At 46.3% G+C, this 18,667-nt stretch overlaps 1 protein-coding gene across 1 annotated transcript; it reads right to left on the reverse strand.

The window, feature by feature from the left end:
• Positions 1-753: 753 nt before the first annotated feature.
• On the reverse strand, positions 754-18,667 carry UAP1L1 (UDP-N-acetylglucosamine pyrophosphorylase 1 like 1). Its single transcript, XM_066563088.1, has 9 exons — positions 18,391-18,667; positions 11,398-11,602; positions 9,597-9,772; positions 8,373-8,545; positions 7,385-7,578; positions 6,426-6,566; positions 4,695-4,880; positions 3,865-3,931; positions 754-2,969 (listed from the first exon to the last, which is right to left on the reverse strand). The coding sequence occupies exons 1-9, from the start codon at positions 18,665-18,667 to the stop codon at positions 2,883-2,885; spliced, it is 1,506 nt and encodes a 501-aa protein (XP_066419185.1). The 3' UTR covers positions 754-2,882.

The raw sequence follows: 18,667 nt of genomic DNA on the forward strand, positions 1-18,667 counted from the left end.
GGATTAAGAGAACTAATCAATCAAAAATCCTGGTAGATACGAAGAGCACATAAACAAGCAGAACAATTTAAGATGCCTAAAGCATGCATTAATTTTTAGTATTAATTTTCCTATCACAGGAAACTACTGATTTGTGTAAACATATTTAAAAACATATTTAAATCCCCAGCAGCCTGCACATGGGTGTCAAGAGAGAAATGGGGGGAAAGAGGTAAGAAAGGAACATTTGCTTCTGACATTTGCTGGGTTCAGCCCTAAAGCCCCAAATGACAGCATTTGTGAGGTATTTCTGCCTTTCCCTACTGATTGTGCTATAAATAGAGCCGTGTTTAAGAAGTGCCTCTCATTGGAAAGCAAAGTTAAAGTTGCATTGCAGCGAGTGCTCACACACCAGCTGTGAGACTGACTCAGAACCATATTACTCAAATCTACTTGAAATAAGACAACCACCACCTGCAATTAAACTCCCTTCCCTCAATAAATTAAGATGAAAGGCTTGGAAAAAATATACAGCATTGGAGACAAGAACACAATATTCTATTTTCTGATGAAAAAATAGATCTCACAATGTCAACTCCCTTCAGGAATCACCCTCTGCTCAGTTCCATATGCCCCTGTAATCTGAAGAGTGGACACTGCAGTCTCCAGATGCACCAACAGTGACACCATCCTGCAGCTGTAGTGACAACATTTACAGGGACAGAGACAAGAAGCGTGTCTTTTCTCACGTACAAGAAACACAACAAACACATATAAATCACAGTAACATCTTTATTGTTAAAAATGCTTAGATGTCCAGAAGTTTCTGAAGTAGTACAGGTGTTCCCTTTGTTTCAGGTACTTATTTCATTTTATAATGTGTACAAAGACATAAGGACAGATTTTTTTTGTTAAAGTTCTCTCGAAATTGTTTCTATGTTCCAGTTTAAAATGTGAAGAGTCATAGAAAATAAAAAACCCAAGAGACAAGAGATTTAGCATTCTAATTTAACTTCTTGAAAACCATGTAAGCAGCTCTGTTCTGTGTGCATGGAAACTGAAGCTTCAAAAGAGAAAGAACTTTAGAAAAAGCAAAAGAAATATTTTTTTATAGCACAGCACAGTATAAAAGAAGCATGTGCTTGAACTTCTGAGCAATACAAATATACAACACAATTTGTTCTCATATATAAAACTTGACTGACAGAAATGGAATGTGTCATAAAACACTGCAAAAAGACTACAGAATTGGGTGACAAGGACAAATGCTTCATTTATACTAAAAATGTGAATTACTGGCTGCACATGCCAACTGAGGTAATCAGAACCAGTCATTAGCTGGTCTGCGTGTGTGAAAGGATCATTACTCAAGTTCATGCAGAAACACTTTACAACCAAAAACTCTGATAATGACATTTAGATGCTTTCTTTGGAAAACTTGAGCATACTTACAAACTGTATTTACTCTCAAAGTAATCTTTATACTTCCCCATTCCCTTCTCTATTATTCTGAATAGAGCTTCACATCAGAAATTGCAGAAAGCCATGGAACTTAATTATGCTTAATGAAATAGCATAAGCAATTCCTCAGTAGAAGTGGATGCATGTAATAACATTTCAGATGAAATGTGTTTCTCGCTACCTTCCCTAACACCATGTTTAGGGGAAGAGTATGGAACACTTCTGATGCCAAGGCCAGCCACCAGAGAGTGCAGCTGACACATCCTCACCAAGGCTGAAACATACTGAGTCAGGTATGCTCAGCGCAGGTTCTGCATCAGATGAGCATGAGCTTTCTGGGGCAGTGTCCAAAAACTGAACATGAAGAATCACTGGTGGGTCAAGGGTCAGAGCTACCCTGAGATTCCTTGGCCAGAGCTGTGTTCACATGCTACATATGTTCTGACAATTAGTGTCCTTCATTAGCTGACACTTTACATTGTGGTTAGTAACATATCTAAAAGAAAGGAAGTAATTCCATAGATGCCTAAGTGAAAGAGTGCTGGAAAATCACCTGGAGAAAAACTGTAGAAGCGGAGGCTGGTGTTTTACTGTGTACCCTGTTGATGCTGAGTCTTTTTTTTGTTTTGTTTTGTTTTGGTTAGGCATTGAATTCTACCACTGGGATTTGTTTCTTTTACTACTTTCAGGTACCCCAAGAGAACCTTGTCTGAGGGATATGGTTATATTGGATATATGGATATATTGGTTTGTATATATATACACAAAACAGGAAATGGAAAGGAAAACTGTTATAGTCAGGAAGGGCAGAGGGTTGTGAAAATATTCTTTTTATTTTTAATTTAAAAAGTCACTACAACTGTAAGGAGCAATCAGTCTAAGCATGGCAGTAGTGAGCCCAGATACAAAACTAGTCTGTTCTACTTTGGACTCCAAGCCTCAAGCAATGCTTAGGCACAGCAACATCCCTCCATACAGCAGACTCTATATGATCTGCTTAGAGGATGCAATTGCTGAATTGGATCTTCTAATCAGCACATGATTAGGAAAAAACTGACCACTGGAGAGAAAACCTCAGTATCCAAAGTCCTGCCATATTTTTCAGGATGGGACCTCAGTCTGACTCCAACTGTGCACATGATTTAGAAACAAAACCAAACCAAAAAAAAACAACCACACCAACACAACCAAGACAACTAACAAGGCACTGAAGAAACTGAATTTTCTTGAAGGCAAAGCTGATTTATCAGGCCTTGACTGGCTCTTTTCCGTATTCATATGCAACAGTGAATAAGAAATGTAGGATCTGTTTAGCACCCAGAAAGTGTTAATCCACAAAAGCAGTTTTTTATAATGCACTTCATAGTGCATTTTAGTACTGTCAGTTCTTAAAATGGATCTGACAAACATGGATCTGATTTGAGAAGGAAAGGCTTCCCACTTCAAGAATTTTCCAGCATTTCCACTTTGTTTTCGTCGAGTACAAAGGGAGAAGGGAATTCTTTGTTCTTCATGTACACCTCCAGACCCTGAGAAAGTGTGAGAACAGTATTGTTAGGCTGTAAATGCACTATTTTAAGTCCTCAAGTGACAGACAAAGGCCAGGGACAAGGCAAGAGTTACAGTTTCCCCAGTGACAGAAAGTGTTTCTGGGGTTCAAGAAGCAGAAGTGCTGAGGAACCATAAAACCTGATGTCAGAAACAAACTTCTTGGGAGAACAACATGGGAAGGTGTGTCCTTAACTGACATTAGAATAATCCTGGCAAAGAAAAGTCTAATTTCCACCTTTTTCATTTTGTTCTGACAGCCTATTGATTGCAATGAGTTTGTCACCTGCACGTGTTGAGGAATACACCTACTGCAGGTAGCTGGCTTGCAAGTTAACACATGTGGAAACCTAGCAAACAGTGCCCACACATTCTCCTGCAATCTACTATTTCTCACCCTGCCCATCCAATAGGGAAGCTCCTATTCTTGTTATTAAATGGAAGGTTTCTCAGGATCAATTCTTTTCAGAGGGACAAACTTGAGCAATGGCTTCTCTAAAGCCAACATACATACCATATTTCTTAGTCAGGATTCACTTACTGTGGGATATGAGCACAAATAAGCATAGAACCCATGGTTTTCCAAATTTGAATATTCTGCACTTCTTATTAAGATCTCAAAGTGCTCGTGAACCTTAATGAAACTGCAGCCTTGTTGCAAACCTCATTTTACAGATGGCTAAAACTGAGAGTGAACAAACTGCTGAAGAGTAAATCATAATGGAACCACATAATGATAACACAGAGCCCAAGTCACTGTTTCTTTGATCTTACCATTTCTCATCAAGCCCAGGCTAAAGAAATCACCTGTTTGGAAGGAAGTCAGATGCATACCTGCACACTCTTAAAAATGCCTCCATAGATAGCTATTCTCACCTCTCCAAAGTAAGACACTAACGGAGAAATCTCACAGACAGCCGGAGGATCTTCAGTTCCTGAGAGACTAAAGAAGAGAACACAGGATTAACTTCCTGCCATGGTTAAAAAACAGTGCTTCTTCTTCAAAAGTTTATCCAGAATAGAATATCCAGAAGGATAAGACATTTGTCAAAGTCACATGCACCAGACATTATGTGAAAACAAAGTGTGAAAATAAAAAGGAATTTACAGGTCCCAAATGTTACTCAGCAAAACCAAAACACCCCTTTTATAGAGATGCTTTTCAAGTAAAATGAACAACTTGTGGGTCTATTGAACTATGAGTTGATGAAGTAATGGCCCCACAGAGTAAAAGCAGCTTTCCATTACACCTGATACAGGAAGGTATCTGAACTGGTAATCACACTAACAACGAATCCTTAAGACCACCTGAGAATCCTGTTGGGGACACAGTCAAAAAAGCTGTCAGGGCTGACAAATTAAAACTCCTTGCATTGCTAAATCCAGAGTGATGGAAAAGACTGCCATCGTCTAACAAGGTGCTATAGGAAGGGCCAACTCATAACCCCAAGAGCAGGGATCTGCCAGATAGAATGCCCAGAGCCCCAAGCGCTAACTATGTGGAGCACCCACACTCATAAAGAGGAGCAGGAAGTGTAGATATCAACCTGCATATCCAGAGGGGACCTGCTGAACAAAAATCACACTAAGCCACCCTGTGACTACATTAATGCCCAATTTTGGAGAGCCCAGCATGTGCCATTGGCCAGCTGGCACCGCTGAGCTCTTCCATGAGAGAAGAGGCAGAGAAGGTCACAGATTTATACCTGAGTTTTTCCGGTATCCTGCAACCATTTTCATCCACAAATCTGGCTCCAGCCTTGAGAGCCCAGCGGTAATGCTGGGCCAGGAGGGCTTGCCGAGCAGTGGTAGGAGTATCTTTGTCAGCTGTGTCAGCATTTTTTAGTGGTGAGAATTCCTCTTCTCTCAGAACTTCAAATGCCACAAAATTCCTACCAGCAAAGGGAAGAAAACAATGATTATGAAAACCAGAGCTAATCATCAGCCCCACTAATGCAACAACAACATTCATGAGGAAAGGCTCATATATATTTTTGGGAGAAGCACTGTATGCAGCCTGAGGCAGTCAAGCCAAGGGAAGCCCAATACCATTCTGAAGACCCAGGGAGTACCAGGGCTGTCGAATGGAAAAAAAACAAGAAGCCTTCTCTCTTTGCGAACTTAACAGCAGTCTCCCAACCTACCAGAGCTGTGCTCAGGGGAGAGAAAAAGCAACAGTTCAGCAGATATGCCACAGAAACTTTTTTAGGCAGTGGGAGGTTCTTGGACAAGACAGCTCAGAACACAGCAGGACAGAGAGCACAGCACTGTCCAGAGCTTGGGCAGAGCATGAGCAGTGCACTCACTGCAGAGCACTCCACCATGCCCCAAGAAATACCCCCTTGCTTGGGAGTCTGTAGGTAAGGACCAACTAAGGACACCAGCTCCTAGGGACAAACAAGCAACAAGGGAGACCTCACAGGTGATTGTGAAGTACAGCTGTTTACCAGAAATGGGAGTGCAAATTAAAAAGCACCACCACAACATATGTGCATTTCTGCACTTCATGTATGAAGCACAGCTGCCAAGGTGGTTTTGAGCTGTTAAAAAACCACAAGGAACCACTGCTTGCAAATGAGTTCTGTCACGGCTCAGAACTCAGCAGCGTTCCCATCACCCTGGGTTTTGGTTTTGTCTTTAGTTTGATACTACTTTATTTAACACATGTCAGGAAACAGAGACTGGTTCATACCTTGAGCTCTCTATTCTAAAGGAAATAATATAAAAAGAGAAATAGTATCCCCAAACAAAGATAATTCAGTTTGCCTCAGGTCCCTCTTGGGCATTTATTAAAGCCTAAAACAGAATCTTCACTGCTGAATTTGAGACCTTGGAAAAATAGATTTTATAACAACACTTATGCTTAATTGCTAAAATCCTATATTCCCTAGACACAAGTATCCCATACTATGTATGTCACAGCACTCCCAGCTATGTTGCAGAATTTGGAAAGTGAACACTGACAGTTCCACTTGGCCCCAAGGTGCTTAAGTAAACAATTTTCCAAGCACAAAGGGTACAAGCTGAGCCCTGGCTTAACAGCACCCAAAAATGTAACCAGAGCTGTAGTTGTCATGGAAGCCACAATGCTGAAAGACTCAATTTTTGCAAGTCTGAATACTCCAATATGTGCTTCATTGGCTTTGCACTCAATTTCCTTTTGTTTTTCCCAGGCTGGCAGAGGCCCGGGCAGCCAACACATCCTCAGGAGGATGACCAGTCTGGGAGCAGGGTTGGTGCAAGCACTGAGTGCCTTGTGAGCTCCCCTTAGAGCCCGCAGTGTTACTGTTGGATTGGAGCTGGGTGTAGATCCAACAACCTTCCTAACAAGCCACCCACAAACCACATGCTCCCTGGGATAGCTTGTTTCAACCTACAGTCATTCAAACAAACACTGAGAAGGGGAGGAGAAAAGTAAAATTATGTCTGCCACTAACTTAGAGAACTGGAACACATCAAACACAAACTTCTCCAGCTTTATCCCGTTCGGTTTTAGTGGTTTTACCAGATTTCCCTCCTTGTCAATGTAGGGCACCTTCTTTATAGCTACATGGTGCTTCAGCTGTGACTCCCATTTCCTGCAAAAAGAGAAGAAACCAACCATTTTATTTAGTTCAAGCTCACTTAGAAAAAAAGCAATACACTTGAGGGAAGCAAATGGCTCATTACTGCTCTGGGTCAACTCTCAACTGTGGGTGTTGCTCCCTCCCAAGTGATCAAAGTCACATCCAGGAAACACTTCCCTAAGCAGAGCAGCCTGGCCATGGGCTCTCTCTGTACCACTGGGACATGACAGTCAGAGGAGAGGGAGAAGTATGCATCAAGCTAAAATTGCAGGCAGAGGTTACAAAAAAAAAGAGGCAACCCAAATTGTTACCTGATTGGGCTGAAAACGGAGCAGGGCAGATCCCTCACCCAAAGGTGGTTCAAGCTCTTCAGGAAAGTTGTACAGCTGCTCACTGAATGCCCAGCATCACATCCCCATTCCCCACACCGAGGTGCAGAGTCCACCCGCAACTTCACCCTCTCCCACAAACTCTGTTGTCCCAAGCATTGGCATGGCTGACATTCCCTGTAGCAATCCATGGTATGAGGCTGCATCACTGACCACACTGCAGCCTGCATAGCTGCTTACCCTTGAAGGCCCAGGAAGATTGTGCACTGGTATTTCTCAATTTATTTAGTTACAGTGAACCTGGGAACCTCTTCCTTGGGTAGGGCCTGGAGAGTATGCTGGGGCTGTCAGAAAGGGGATTCAGGTGTTTGGAAGAGATAGGAGGTGAAAGGCAACATAGTTAATAACCATAACTAAAATTCCAGAGTGCAAAACAGGAACACCCTGTCTTGGAGGTATTTCTGGGCTGCACAGCTACCTAGAAGGTCTGCTGGGACTTACTGGGCCACTATTTCCAGGAACTCAACAGTGAAGAAGTGGTTACAGATGTTGCCAGCACTGAACACCAGTCCCCCCTCAGGGCGCTGCTGCTGTGCAGTCTCCGGGCTGATCTCGCTGTACTCCACCACCTGGTACACGCCATCCACACAGCACACCACCCCGACAGGCTCCGTGGGGTAGGCCTTCTCCACTACCTACAGCCACAGGACATAGATTTATAACAAAGAGGAAGAAAATCCCAGGACTATTCCAACTCCCAAGTACAAACAATCCCACGGGACTGTTGCCTGCTGATCCTCCAGCACCTCAGGGCTGTGTAAGGGGCACAGAGCAGTCTGGAGGCACATTTTCCCCAACAATTCAACATAAACACCAGTACTCAACCACTTAATTTGACAGTTTCTCAGAAGACAGTTAAAAGCAATCTGCTTAGTGGGAGGCACTTTTCTTATCAAGGACCAGGATCTGGCATTAAAAGGAAGCTGTTTGCAGCTATTAGCCTTCAACTTCCCATTTGCCTGAACAGAGCTAATGACTCAGATGACATAAATTTCTCTTCAGACACGTGCTGCTTTAGCTTAACAAAATCCAGGCTGTTAAGGCTTTCCCCATCTTCCACAGCAGAGCGCAAAAAATGCCTCAATTAGACTTAAAGGCGCATTTATAAAACACAACCCAGTCCAATATGGCTTCTAGACAGCCCAAGTGCCTTTGTAGCAAGGACTGGGCATAGGTGCAAAGCAATTCCAGTGTGCAGTTTCCTTTGCAGATATACTTCCTGCTCTACCTGAGGTTTATTTTCCACAGTACTCTGGGAAGAACAGAGGACACCCACGGGTAGGAATATGAAATGCAGTGCAGGCAGCAAGGAACTCTAAACCTGCTCAGAGTGAGCTGCTGATGGGCAAAGGGTAAGCTCCCTGCAACCAGCAGCTTCCAAGTGTCATCAGACCCAAACTCCCTGTGGGAAACCAGCCAAGTGCTTCACCTTTGCACCACAGTCTGCCCCTTTGGAAATACAGAAACCTATGAAGACTGGATCTGCCATTTTCACGAGGATGTTGTCCACACAATATACATGGACATACTGGATTCCACGCTGCTTCATATCATCCAAGATCTTATTATCCATCAAAGCACGGTATAAGCCACCATTGCCATCTATAATGCAAGAGAAAAGAGAAAGTCTTGGCTCATTTGTAACTTTGGGGTGGGTTTTTTATAGCTAACAGAGCAAAAGCAGAAAGTACTGAACAAACTTTCTTGAATGGAAGAGTATGGAATGCTTTCTAGCCAAGAGTCAAAGGTAACAGGTTTTATTTCCGGTTCTGCCACACAGTTCAGGGAAGCATGTTCTTCTTTTCACCCCAGTTCTCTCACTTGAAGAGTGGGACCACGGGGACCAGCCTCACTGAGCAGCATTATGAGACTTTATGAAGATTACTAAGATCCTCAGAGGGAGACTACGACAGGGCAAATCTATGCAGAGGGTGGGAAAAGTCTTTTACACTTCTCCTCCAGTATGGGGCAAAAGCATATTTATTCTCTTTCTTGGAGAAAGACTAAAATAAATCTTATTCTCTGTTTATCTTCCTCCCCCAACTCCTCAATGCCTTTTCAAAGGCTTGAACTGCAGCTGTACAAAAGACACATGCATGTTTATCACAGATCACCCATTTACAGTTCCTCCTGAGATGCCCCTGTCAGCTCAGGAGAACCACTCTGCAGCTGCAACACAGTCCCAGCTGGGCTGCCCTCACCAAGTCTCTTACCATGTCTAGGTTAAAAGAACATTACAAGGTGAGACATTGCTGTCATTTTGAAAAGAGCTCATCTTCTTGCTGCTTTTTTGCCTATTTCCAGCTATCAGCCTTGAGCTCCTGACCTTCACCACAGGAGGCAGCGCTCCAGAGACCTCATAGAGAGCTCTGGTAATGCACCTTTCTCCTACCCCGCAGCCACAGCACTTTTAATCCTGCCAACACTCCCAAACTTGGATAAAAAAACATGTGTTGTGGTCAAATGTCCAGCCAGAACTAAACAGATGTATACTCATGATTACCAGCCTGAAACATTAGAGAACTTTTCCACATTAACTGGAAGCATTAGCCCTGACCCCCACAGCCTACTCTGTGTGCCCAGGCAGGCTGATGGCCCATAGCAAGTACCAACACATATGACAGTACCGCAGTATGGAAGAGCAAACAGGTACCTGGAGCCATGGCAATTTTCCCCTTCTCCTCCAAGATAGCCTTCCCATCAAAGGTGACAGCAGGCAGCATCCTCTGTTCAAACATGACAACATTGCATCTGTCCAAGTTGAAGTAGTTGTGTTGTACAAAAAACTCTTCTGTTGGCCCCAGTGTGAACTCACTTGTCATGATGTACCTAGGCAGGAATGGGGACTTGGCAATGAGAAAGAACAACACAAGCAAAAGGCAAAACTACAAACTGAAGAAAAAAGAGAGGAATCCCAGGAGTGTAAAATGAGAGACACGGCAGCATCCTGTGGTGAGCAACTGCACATGAGAGCTCTCCTCCAGAACTCATCCTGCAGTAAGGCTGCATGGGGTCCTATGACCATATCAGGGCATGATCCTACCCTGGCCTAGCTCCAGCCAGGACAGAAGAGCCTTGCCCTAAATGTGAACAACATCTGGATACCTGGATGAGCTGGAAAACAAGACAAAGGGCAGAAAACGCCCTCATTCACTCTAGATTCAAACTGATGTTAAATGTCTATAGAAACCCTGGCCAATTCATTCTGCCAGCACCTCTTCAGTGCCAAGGCAAACAGCAGTATTTCCATATGTTGGCTGCATGGTTTGTTTTTGTTCTAAGTATTTCTATTTCCTCCTTTCCTTTCAGCTCCACATTGCTTCTATCTCTTCCTCCACTACTGTCTAAAAACCACCTTCATCATCTACCTGTCAAACTCTTCAACTATCGGCAAAGGAATACAGGGTCCTCTGTGAGCATGAGAAAACAACATAGAAGAGCCTGGACCTCAATTCCCCATCCCCAATTTACATCTCTGTAGCACACCATAGCCTGGGCCCAGGTATACTGGAGCAGCAAAATGCTTCAACTGCCTCCTCACCCCCAGGATGGGAACTGGAAACAGATGTGGCATCTTGCAAATAATCCATCCTGGCTTCCAGCAGCACCAGGGATGATGCATTTGCAATTCAGGTCCTGTATACAAGGCTCCAGGAAGAAGCACAATATGGACTCACCTTCCATGAGGAAACAATGTATGAATCAAATTTGGCCTCCAATTTGTAAAACAATGTGGCACCCTGAAGCCCTCAGACACCTACTCTTTCACTGCCAAAACCCGGGCTCAGACCAGAGACTGATTCCAAAAGGGTATTTCTACATAGTCCTCACGGTCTAACAGAGAGCATTTAGCAGAAAACATTTCCAGACACATCTGCAGTGCCTTCCTCTCACCCACCACACCCCATAGGGAATTCACATTTTGCGCTCTGCCCAGAGCTCATCTCTTTTGAATGCCAGGAGCAGCCAGCAGAATGGGCAACTGTGAACAGTGACAGCAGGAGGTGGCCTGAACACAAAGCAAGAGGTTTTTTGCATAATTATGGACAAGGGCAGGAAGAAGGGCTTGGAAGGCAAGCTCTAGGTTGTCCTCCATGCAGGAACCTGAGAAAGCAGAAATGGATTAAATTTCTTGTACAGCATCTGCAACAATCACTGAAAAGTGCTGTTTACAGTGTTGCGAGTAGCTGCTTGCAAAGCCAGCAAGGTACAGCAGTTAGTGTTGTGGTCAGTGATACAAAGGCAGTACTCAATCCCTCAGGTCTGCAGACATGGACCTGCCACCTCCCATCCCTCTGCACCCTCCTCCAGCCTCTGCCATCACAAATCCTGCCAACAAAAGGCTCCTCTCAACCTGTCTGTACAGCACCCAGCTTAGTGCTTCTTGAAGACAACACGGGCAAGACTGGAATACAAAGAGCCCTGCACAGCAGATCTGGCTTTAGGTCACCTACCAGGGAATGACACACTTGCAGTGGTGTCTCTTGCCAGCAAGCTGCTCCACTTTGCGGATTCTTTCTGCTTGGATCTGATACAAGTTCTTGCCACTGGGCAACCCCACGTTGTACATGCCCTTGGGATAGCTGACTCCCAGGCGGGTTCCTTGTCCTCCAGCCAGAAGTAGCACTGCCACCTTGTTCTGTGAAATCTGATGTAAACCTGTAGAAAAAGAAGCCCAAGGGAATATAAGAACCTCCAAAGCAATCAACACCCTACATTCTTCTCCTGAGCGTTTCTGCAGAGCTCAGGCAACAGCCAGAAGCTGCCAGTTCAGTGTTGGCAGCTCAGAGAGAAATATGCCACTGCACACAGAGGAGAAAATTCCTTTCAACTCCTGGATGCAGCAGTTTCTTTACCTAAAGCGGCAACTGGTGCAAAAACAGACAATAGCCATGAGCTGCAGCTTAGGAGATTCAAATTAGGATACAAAATCTTTACTAGGGAGGTAGTGCAGCACTAGAAAAGACACCCAGAGAGGAAGGAATGTCCCCTAAGGTTTTCAAGGTTAGTAAAGCTGTAGCTGACCTGCCCTGAGGCTGTTTACAGTTTTGTTCCAAATGGGAGTTGGACTAGAGACCTCCAGAGGTCCCTTATCATTCCTATATCCCAAAGAAGCAGAGTCTCATCATCTTGAGTAAAGCAGGAGGATTTCTGGAATCTGCCTTAATCAATAATCTGTACCTGTGCTCCAGCTTCAATAGAAGCTGAACACAGCTGCAGTCAGGGCTGGTAATACAGCCAAGCCTGCAGGAGCTACAACTTCCACAGCCTAATTGAAACCAGTGTCAGTGCTCCTGACAAATCAGGGAAGTCCAGAATCTGGGAAAGAACCAGAGCACATAATAAACACTCAGATCACTCTCCAACTCTGGTCCCTGCCTTCTCCAAAGTCAACATCACAATAACGACTGACAACTGTGAGAAAGGTTTTTTATTAGGGAACACTTTTGAGTTTCTCTGGGAATGCAAGGAACATTAGGCTTGCCACGTCAGAAGCCACAGTTCTGCTGCAGGTAGCTATCAGGGCCTTCTGCCATCACACAGCACTGAACTGCCACTGCTCCTGCAGCCAAGGACAGCCTGTGGAGCACCCCAGCCTTCAGGAAACACCTCACATTAACCGCAGCTGAGGCTAAAATATTCCTGATTTGGACTGAAAGATATGGGGACCAAAGAAATTAAATTAGAAAAGAACAGGATTGGGTTTATGCTAATCTTTAAATAATTGGCTGTTTAAATGCACAATAGAGCAAAAATGGTGCTTCTTGAAGACAACATGCTGTTTTAACAACCTGGCTCAGTTTTAATTCTGTTCAAAACTGCAGCTTCCAGCAATTTTGTAAGCAAAGATTGAAGCTGTCCATGACATTGCAGTAACACCATTCCCCTTCCCATGCTTACAAGTTTCAGTCTTACCACAGCAGTAACACAAGACTTTCTCCCTAAACACACCCCTTCCAAAAAGACTGATGGTGTCCTGGCACACAGGGGGCCAGTTCCACAGCCAAGGTTCTGCTGTAGAGTAACCTCTGGGGTCACAGGGCCACAGGAGCGAGAGCTGGAAGCCACCTTGGGAGATCTTCAATCCTCCAAGTGGGATTAGGAGAGCTCCCTAAGAAGAAACCTGTGTGTAGAAATCTTGGGGTTTCTAAGTCTCAGGAGGTCCTTGGACAGCAGAGGAAGCTTGAATAGGTTTAAATTGGTAATGTAAAAGACATGGGAGGATCTGGGTGAGCTGCATGGTGATGCAACTAAGACATCCAGCATTTCACAAGAAACCACAAGCAATAAATGACTCCTTTGTGCTTCCATGACACAATGAGCTGCCCATGACACTCAAAGTACAGAGCAGAGGGTCTCAGCTAGTACTTACAACAAGTACTTGCCCCAGTCCCATCATGTGGTTTTCCTGCATGCTCAGCTGTTTGCTAGTGCAGGGCATCACTGCAGGAGAAGGGAAAGAGCTGAATGGAGAGGCACCAGAGCATGGCTCCAAATCTTCTCATGCCCTGGCTTGGGTGGTGGCTGTTTCCCTACTGGGAGCCTGCACAGAAAGAATTTATGGAGGGGAAAAAATTCCTAAAAAAGTTGCCCTGTGGGACACTTCCAAACTGTTCTGCCTTATCCCTGGAAGTACTCAACGCCTGGTTGGACAAGGCCCTGAGCAATCTCATATAGTGGGTGGCATCCACACCCGTGGCAGGAGAGTTAGAAGAAGATAATCTTGTCCTTAACATCCCTTCCAATGCAAACCATTCTGTGATTCTGTGAAATGGGCAATTAAAACATTTTTTAAGAATTCCTTTTCTTTAAAATAATCTAGAACTGAAACTTGAGCTAAAGTATTTCACAGCAATTCAAACCAAAGCTGCTTGAGGTCTGAGCTCAGCATTTGCTGCTCTCAGTTGCTGCAGCATGAGGGATGCTGCTTTGGAATGCATTTCAAATTCACCCACCAGTGGAACAAGTCAGGCACTTGCCCTGCTGCATCTTCCCCCTGCACTGCCAGCCTCACACAAACATACACACTCACATTCTGATGCAACAGACCACATCCCACAGATCCCAAATTAGACGTTTCTGCAGAGCAACAGATTGTGACCAAGAGCACCATTTACATGAATGACACTCTGAAGTCAACACTGTATTGGGAAAGTCAAGGAGGTCTCCACTCTGCTCCACACTACCAAGGAGCTACAATTCTCAGCCACAGCTCACAGGTGCCACAGCTGGTGTCACCCCACTGAAATGAAGATACCCCACAGGAGATAGCAAGTTCTCTGAAGTTTTCCACGCAATGACAAGGGGATGGGATCTGCCCAAGGAGGAGTTGCCATCTCACACCCATCTCCTGGAGGGGCCTCTCACTGCAGGGACTGAAACCTCAACATCAGTGGGATAAACTCAAGCCCAAAGCAATATCACTGATAACATTGATGATGTCACTTTTTTTACAGTCCTGCAGACTGACAGGGCCATATTCCAGGAGGGCTCACCAGGGTGCACAAGAACAACCCAGACAGGAGAGTGCATCCCATAATTTATGGCATTATCAGTATTTATGATACAACCCTACAACTCAGACAGTTTTCCAAGTTCTGGTCTTAGGTCACCATGAAAACAAATAACACCAAAAATTTGGGTAAGTAGCTCTGCTCTGACTTCCCAACTGTAAAATTACCAACACTCACAACTAAAGTTCCTAAGAACTGACTCATCTGGCTGCAATGGAAAGATCTATCCCCTTTTAAAAAATCCACCTTACTTTCTGCAGCATATGAAACACACACAGCTCAGCTAAAGAGAAAATGCTGAGATACCCACCAATGCTGCAGTTAGTCCTACTCTGGAGAAAAAGTAAAAAAACAAAAATAGATTTTGTAGGAGGAACAGATTGGTCTTGCAAGAACAGACTGAATTTTCTTACTGAACAGGCACATCAGTCCCATTACAACAGCAGTCAGTAAGAGAAAAAGACTCCAAACTTTTCAATTCTGCAAAGCAGTCAGATAACCAGAATGGCTCATCAAACTCTCTAATGAGATGGGGTACACCTCAGCCCATGGCCATGACTTAGATTTCATTAATAAAACACTGACAGAATGAAAAAGTGTTGCATCTATGTTTGATTTATACCATCATTCCTAGGGCTGCCCAGAAAATGTGATTATTAAATGTCAGTGTTTAAGATCTGAAAGCAAATCTGACCAGGCAGTTTTTTTGTCTGAGACACAAAGCAACAGTATTTGTTTTTTAACTATTAAAAATATCTCAGGTGTTCCCAAAGCAAGTTTTCAGTTGTCTGGTTCTTATCCATAATTTTTTATCATAGAAAAAGAGGGAGGGGGAAGGAGGAGATATAATTTCAGCTGTTCAGTCTTTGGAGGATGCAATGCAGGTGGCAGCTGTAGGGAGCTCAGATACCCACAGACAGAGCATAGAGCATCTCAGCTCAGTGTGATGATGACCCCACAGCCACAGGCTGTACCAGCCATGCAGTCTCAGGGACACTGGACAGCAGGCTGGGATGGCTCATCTGCTCCCAGCCTGCTCAACATACCACAAACAAAGGCCTTTCAGAGCTGCATCCCCTCAGAGACCCAAGATCCTGCAAAGCCTGTGCCCATGGTGCTGCTTCCACTGGGAAATGCCATGCAGGAATGCTGCCACATCTGCAGGGACACACAGCAATGCCCGGGTTCAGTGGTACAAAGTCTTTTGTCCTGATTGCCCTGTTCCAGGAAATAAAATTCCTCTTCAGCCTTAAACCAGATCATGAAAACCAACCAAATGAAACAGAACATCTGTGTGTAGGCCTTCTGGTAAAAATTCAGGCTGCCTGCAGGGCTGAGGTGGCCTGGAGCCATCAGACTTTAGGGCCAGATGATTTGGGCACAGCAGCAGGATCCCAAACATATTAGACCTGGGCTGCTGCAGGCAGTACTGGCAACCAGCAAAGCCAGTCCACACAGGTAGCCTGGCCTTCCTTTCCTTTCCATGCTGCAGCCAACGACACATGGCAGACACACCAGCTCCTCACTTGCCTAGCTGGCTGGGGGACAAGTGACCCAGTTTGCTAAAGCTGTTAGTTTAACTATGGAGCCCTGACCCAGCCCTAACTGCCTCTAGGGCTCAAAGGGTCCCTTCCTTCTCACTGTGACACCCTCAAATAGCCGTGCCAAGATGGACTTGGGGGTGTGGGTGGATGAGAAGCTCAACGTGCCCTGACCAAGCACACTAAAATCCAGAAAGTCCCTGTGCCCTCGGCTGATACCACAAGGGGCAGCAAGTGAGAAGGGGGAATTCTCTGCCCTGCTCAGGTGAGACCACACCTGCAGTGCTGCCTTCAGCTCTGAGGTTGTCAGCATGAGAAGGACACAGAGTTGCTGGAGAGAGTCCAGAGGAGGCCATGGAGCTGGGGGCATTTACCTGGAGATGAGAAAGATCCTGGGAGAGCTCAGATCCCCTTCCAGGGCCTAAAGGAGCTCCAGAAGAGCAGGAGAGGGACTGGGGACAAGGGATGGAGAGACAGAACACAGGGAATGGCTTCCCACTGCCAGAGGGCAGGGATAGATGCAATATGGGGAAGAAATTGTTCCCTGTGGGGGTGGGCAGGCCCTGGCACAGGTTATCCAGAGAAGCTGTGGCTGAGCCAGGATCCCAGGAAGTTTCCAAGGCCAGGCTGGACAGGGCGTGGAGCAACCTGGGACAGTGGAAGATGACCCTGTCCATGGCAGGGGGTGGAATGAGATGGTCTTTCAGGTGCCTTCCAACCTAAACCATTCTGGGATTCTGTGATTCACTGTACCAGCTTATGTTGCCTCCATCACCACTCAGCCTCATGAGTGGAGTCTGACACAGCAGAAAAGCTTCTCTGCCCTGTGACCCTGATGCTTCTATTTCTGTTTCTGCTTGGAAAATTTTACTCCCCTGCCCACACATCCTCACCTCTTTACTGGCAAGGTTGGGCCAAGGCTGTGCAACCACTTGTCAAAAATCAGGCAAGTATCTCTACAACCCAGATGGGTCTTCCTGGTTTTCTTTTATTATTAAAATTATTTTTAATGGTGCTGTTATGTTTTATAAAGAAAGATCCAAGACACATATGAGCCCTTATAAATAAATAAGAGTGTGCACTTAGAAAAAAGCACAGGACATCCATGTAAGACTTACATGCTGTGGGAAGGGCACATCCAGCCACCAGCTCCCCCATTACACCTAGCTTTCACACACCTGCATCTACCAGGCTCCAAAAATCATGGATTACGGACTTTCCTGGGCTTCTCCCAGATCCCATCAGCCTCCTGCTGCACATGACACAGCAAGGATGGGGATCAGCGCCTGAGACCGACCTTTGCACCTTTTGGTGGGCTGGGAGCTCATCCTCCAGGCAGCTACCCAGCTCAGCAGCAATGAAACCCCCCAGGCTCCCACCTTCCCCAGGGACTCATAGTCATAGAACGGTTTGGGTTGCAGGGCACCTTAAAGACCATCTCATTCCACCCCCTGCCACAGGCAGGAACACCTTCCACTACCCCAAGTTGCTCCAAGCCCCATCCAACCTGGCATGAACACTTTCAGGGATCCAGAGGCAGCCACAGCTTCTCTGGGCAACCTGTGCCAAAGCCTCACCACTCACAGGGAGCAATTTCTTCCTAATATCTAATCTAACCCTGCCCTCTGTCAGTGTGAAGCCATTCCCCCTTGCTCTGTCACTCCAAGTCCTTGTCCAAAGTTCCTCTCAAGCTCTCTTGGAGCCCCTTTAAATCCTCTAGTATTACATTTTTTCATGACAGATACTGTAAAACAACCCCATGTCCTCTAAACATTATTGTGTCATATCCACTTGCTTTTTGAACACTTCCAGGGATGGTGACTCCACAACTGCCCTGGTCAGCCTGTGCCGATGTCCCATCACCCTTTCAGTGAAGAAATTTTCCTCAATATTCAACCTGAATCTCCTTTGACACAACTTGAGGCTCTTTCCTTTTATCCCATCGCTTGTTCTGTGGGAGGAGAGACTGAGCCCCAGCTAGCTATCACTGTTCATCACAGAGTTGTAGAGATCTTCTGATCCAGCCCGGCACGGCCGCGGGGCCTCGGCCGCTGCATTTCATAACGCAGTGAAAACTCGGTGTCTCAACCAAAGTTCCCCGGGCCGAGGACACCGGCTGCCGGGGCTAAGGGCCGGGGTGTAGCCGTGACCCTGCTCTCTTCCTCCTTGCCCGACCCGCCGTCCCTGCGGCTCCCAACCGCGGTGCCGGGGATGGACTGCCCAGCGCCCCGCGGTGCCACCGCAAGGGGCGGCTCCTGCCCCGGGGCCCCGCCGGGGGCAGCCCCTGTCCCGCACCGCTGGGGCTCGGCGGAACGCGGCTGGTCCCGAACCCCCGCGCCGGACCCCGGCAGCCCCAGAACGGAAGGGACAGGCGGCCTCGCGCCCCTCTCACCTTCCGCCTCCCAGCGCTGCAGCGCGGCGGGGCCGCTGCGGCGGGCGCTGCCCAGCAGCTCGGGGGGGAGCGGCTCCATCCGGCCGTCGAGGCGCTCGTGCGGGCCGCGCTGGCGGGCCCCGGCCGCCGCCGCTTGCCGGCAGTGCTCGCCCAGCCCCGGCGGCAGTGCCGCCAACAGCGCTCCGCGCTGCGCCGTGTCCAGCTCGGCCCAGAACCGCAGCAGATGGCCCTGTCCGCACCGCTCCAGCTGCGCCCGCACCTCCTCGGGAGGGTCCAT

The sequence above is a fragment of the Molothrus aeneus genome, chromosome 19 (assembly GCF_037042795.1).
Source record: "Molothrus aeneus isolate 106 chromosome 19, BPBGC_Maene_1.0, whole genome shotgun sequence".
Lineage (NCBI taxonomy): Eukaryota > Metazoa > Chordata > Aves > Passeriformes > Icteridae > Molothrus > Molothrus aeneus.

Excerpts from the sequence above, each read along its gene's own strand:
- UAP1L1 (XM_066563088.1), bottom strand. The coding sequence starts at position 18,667 with ATGGACCCTCCCGAGGAGGTGCGGGCGCAGCTGGAGCGGTGCGGACAG. Across the intron at positions 11,603-18,390 it reads GCAGCGCTGGGAGGCGGAAG|GTTTACATCAGATTTCACAG; the intron begins GTGAGAGGGGCG and ends CTTTTTCTACAG. Across the intron at positions 7,579-8,372 it reads GGGCAGACTGTGGTGCAAAG|GTAGTGGAGAAGGCCTACCC; the intron begins GTGAAGCACTTG and ends CTGTGGCTGTAG.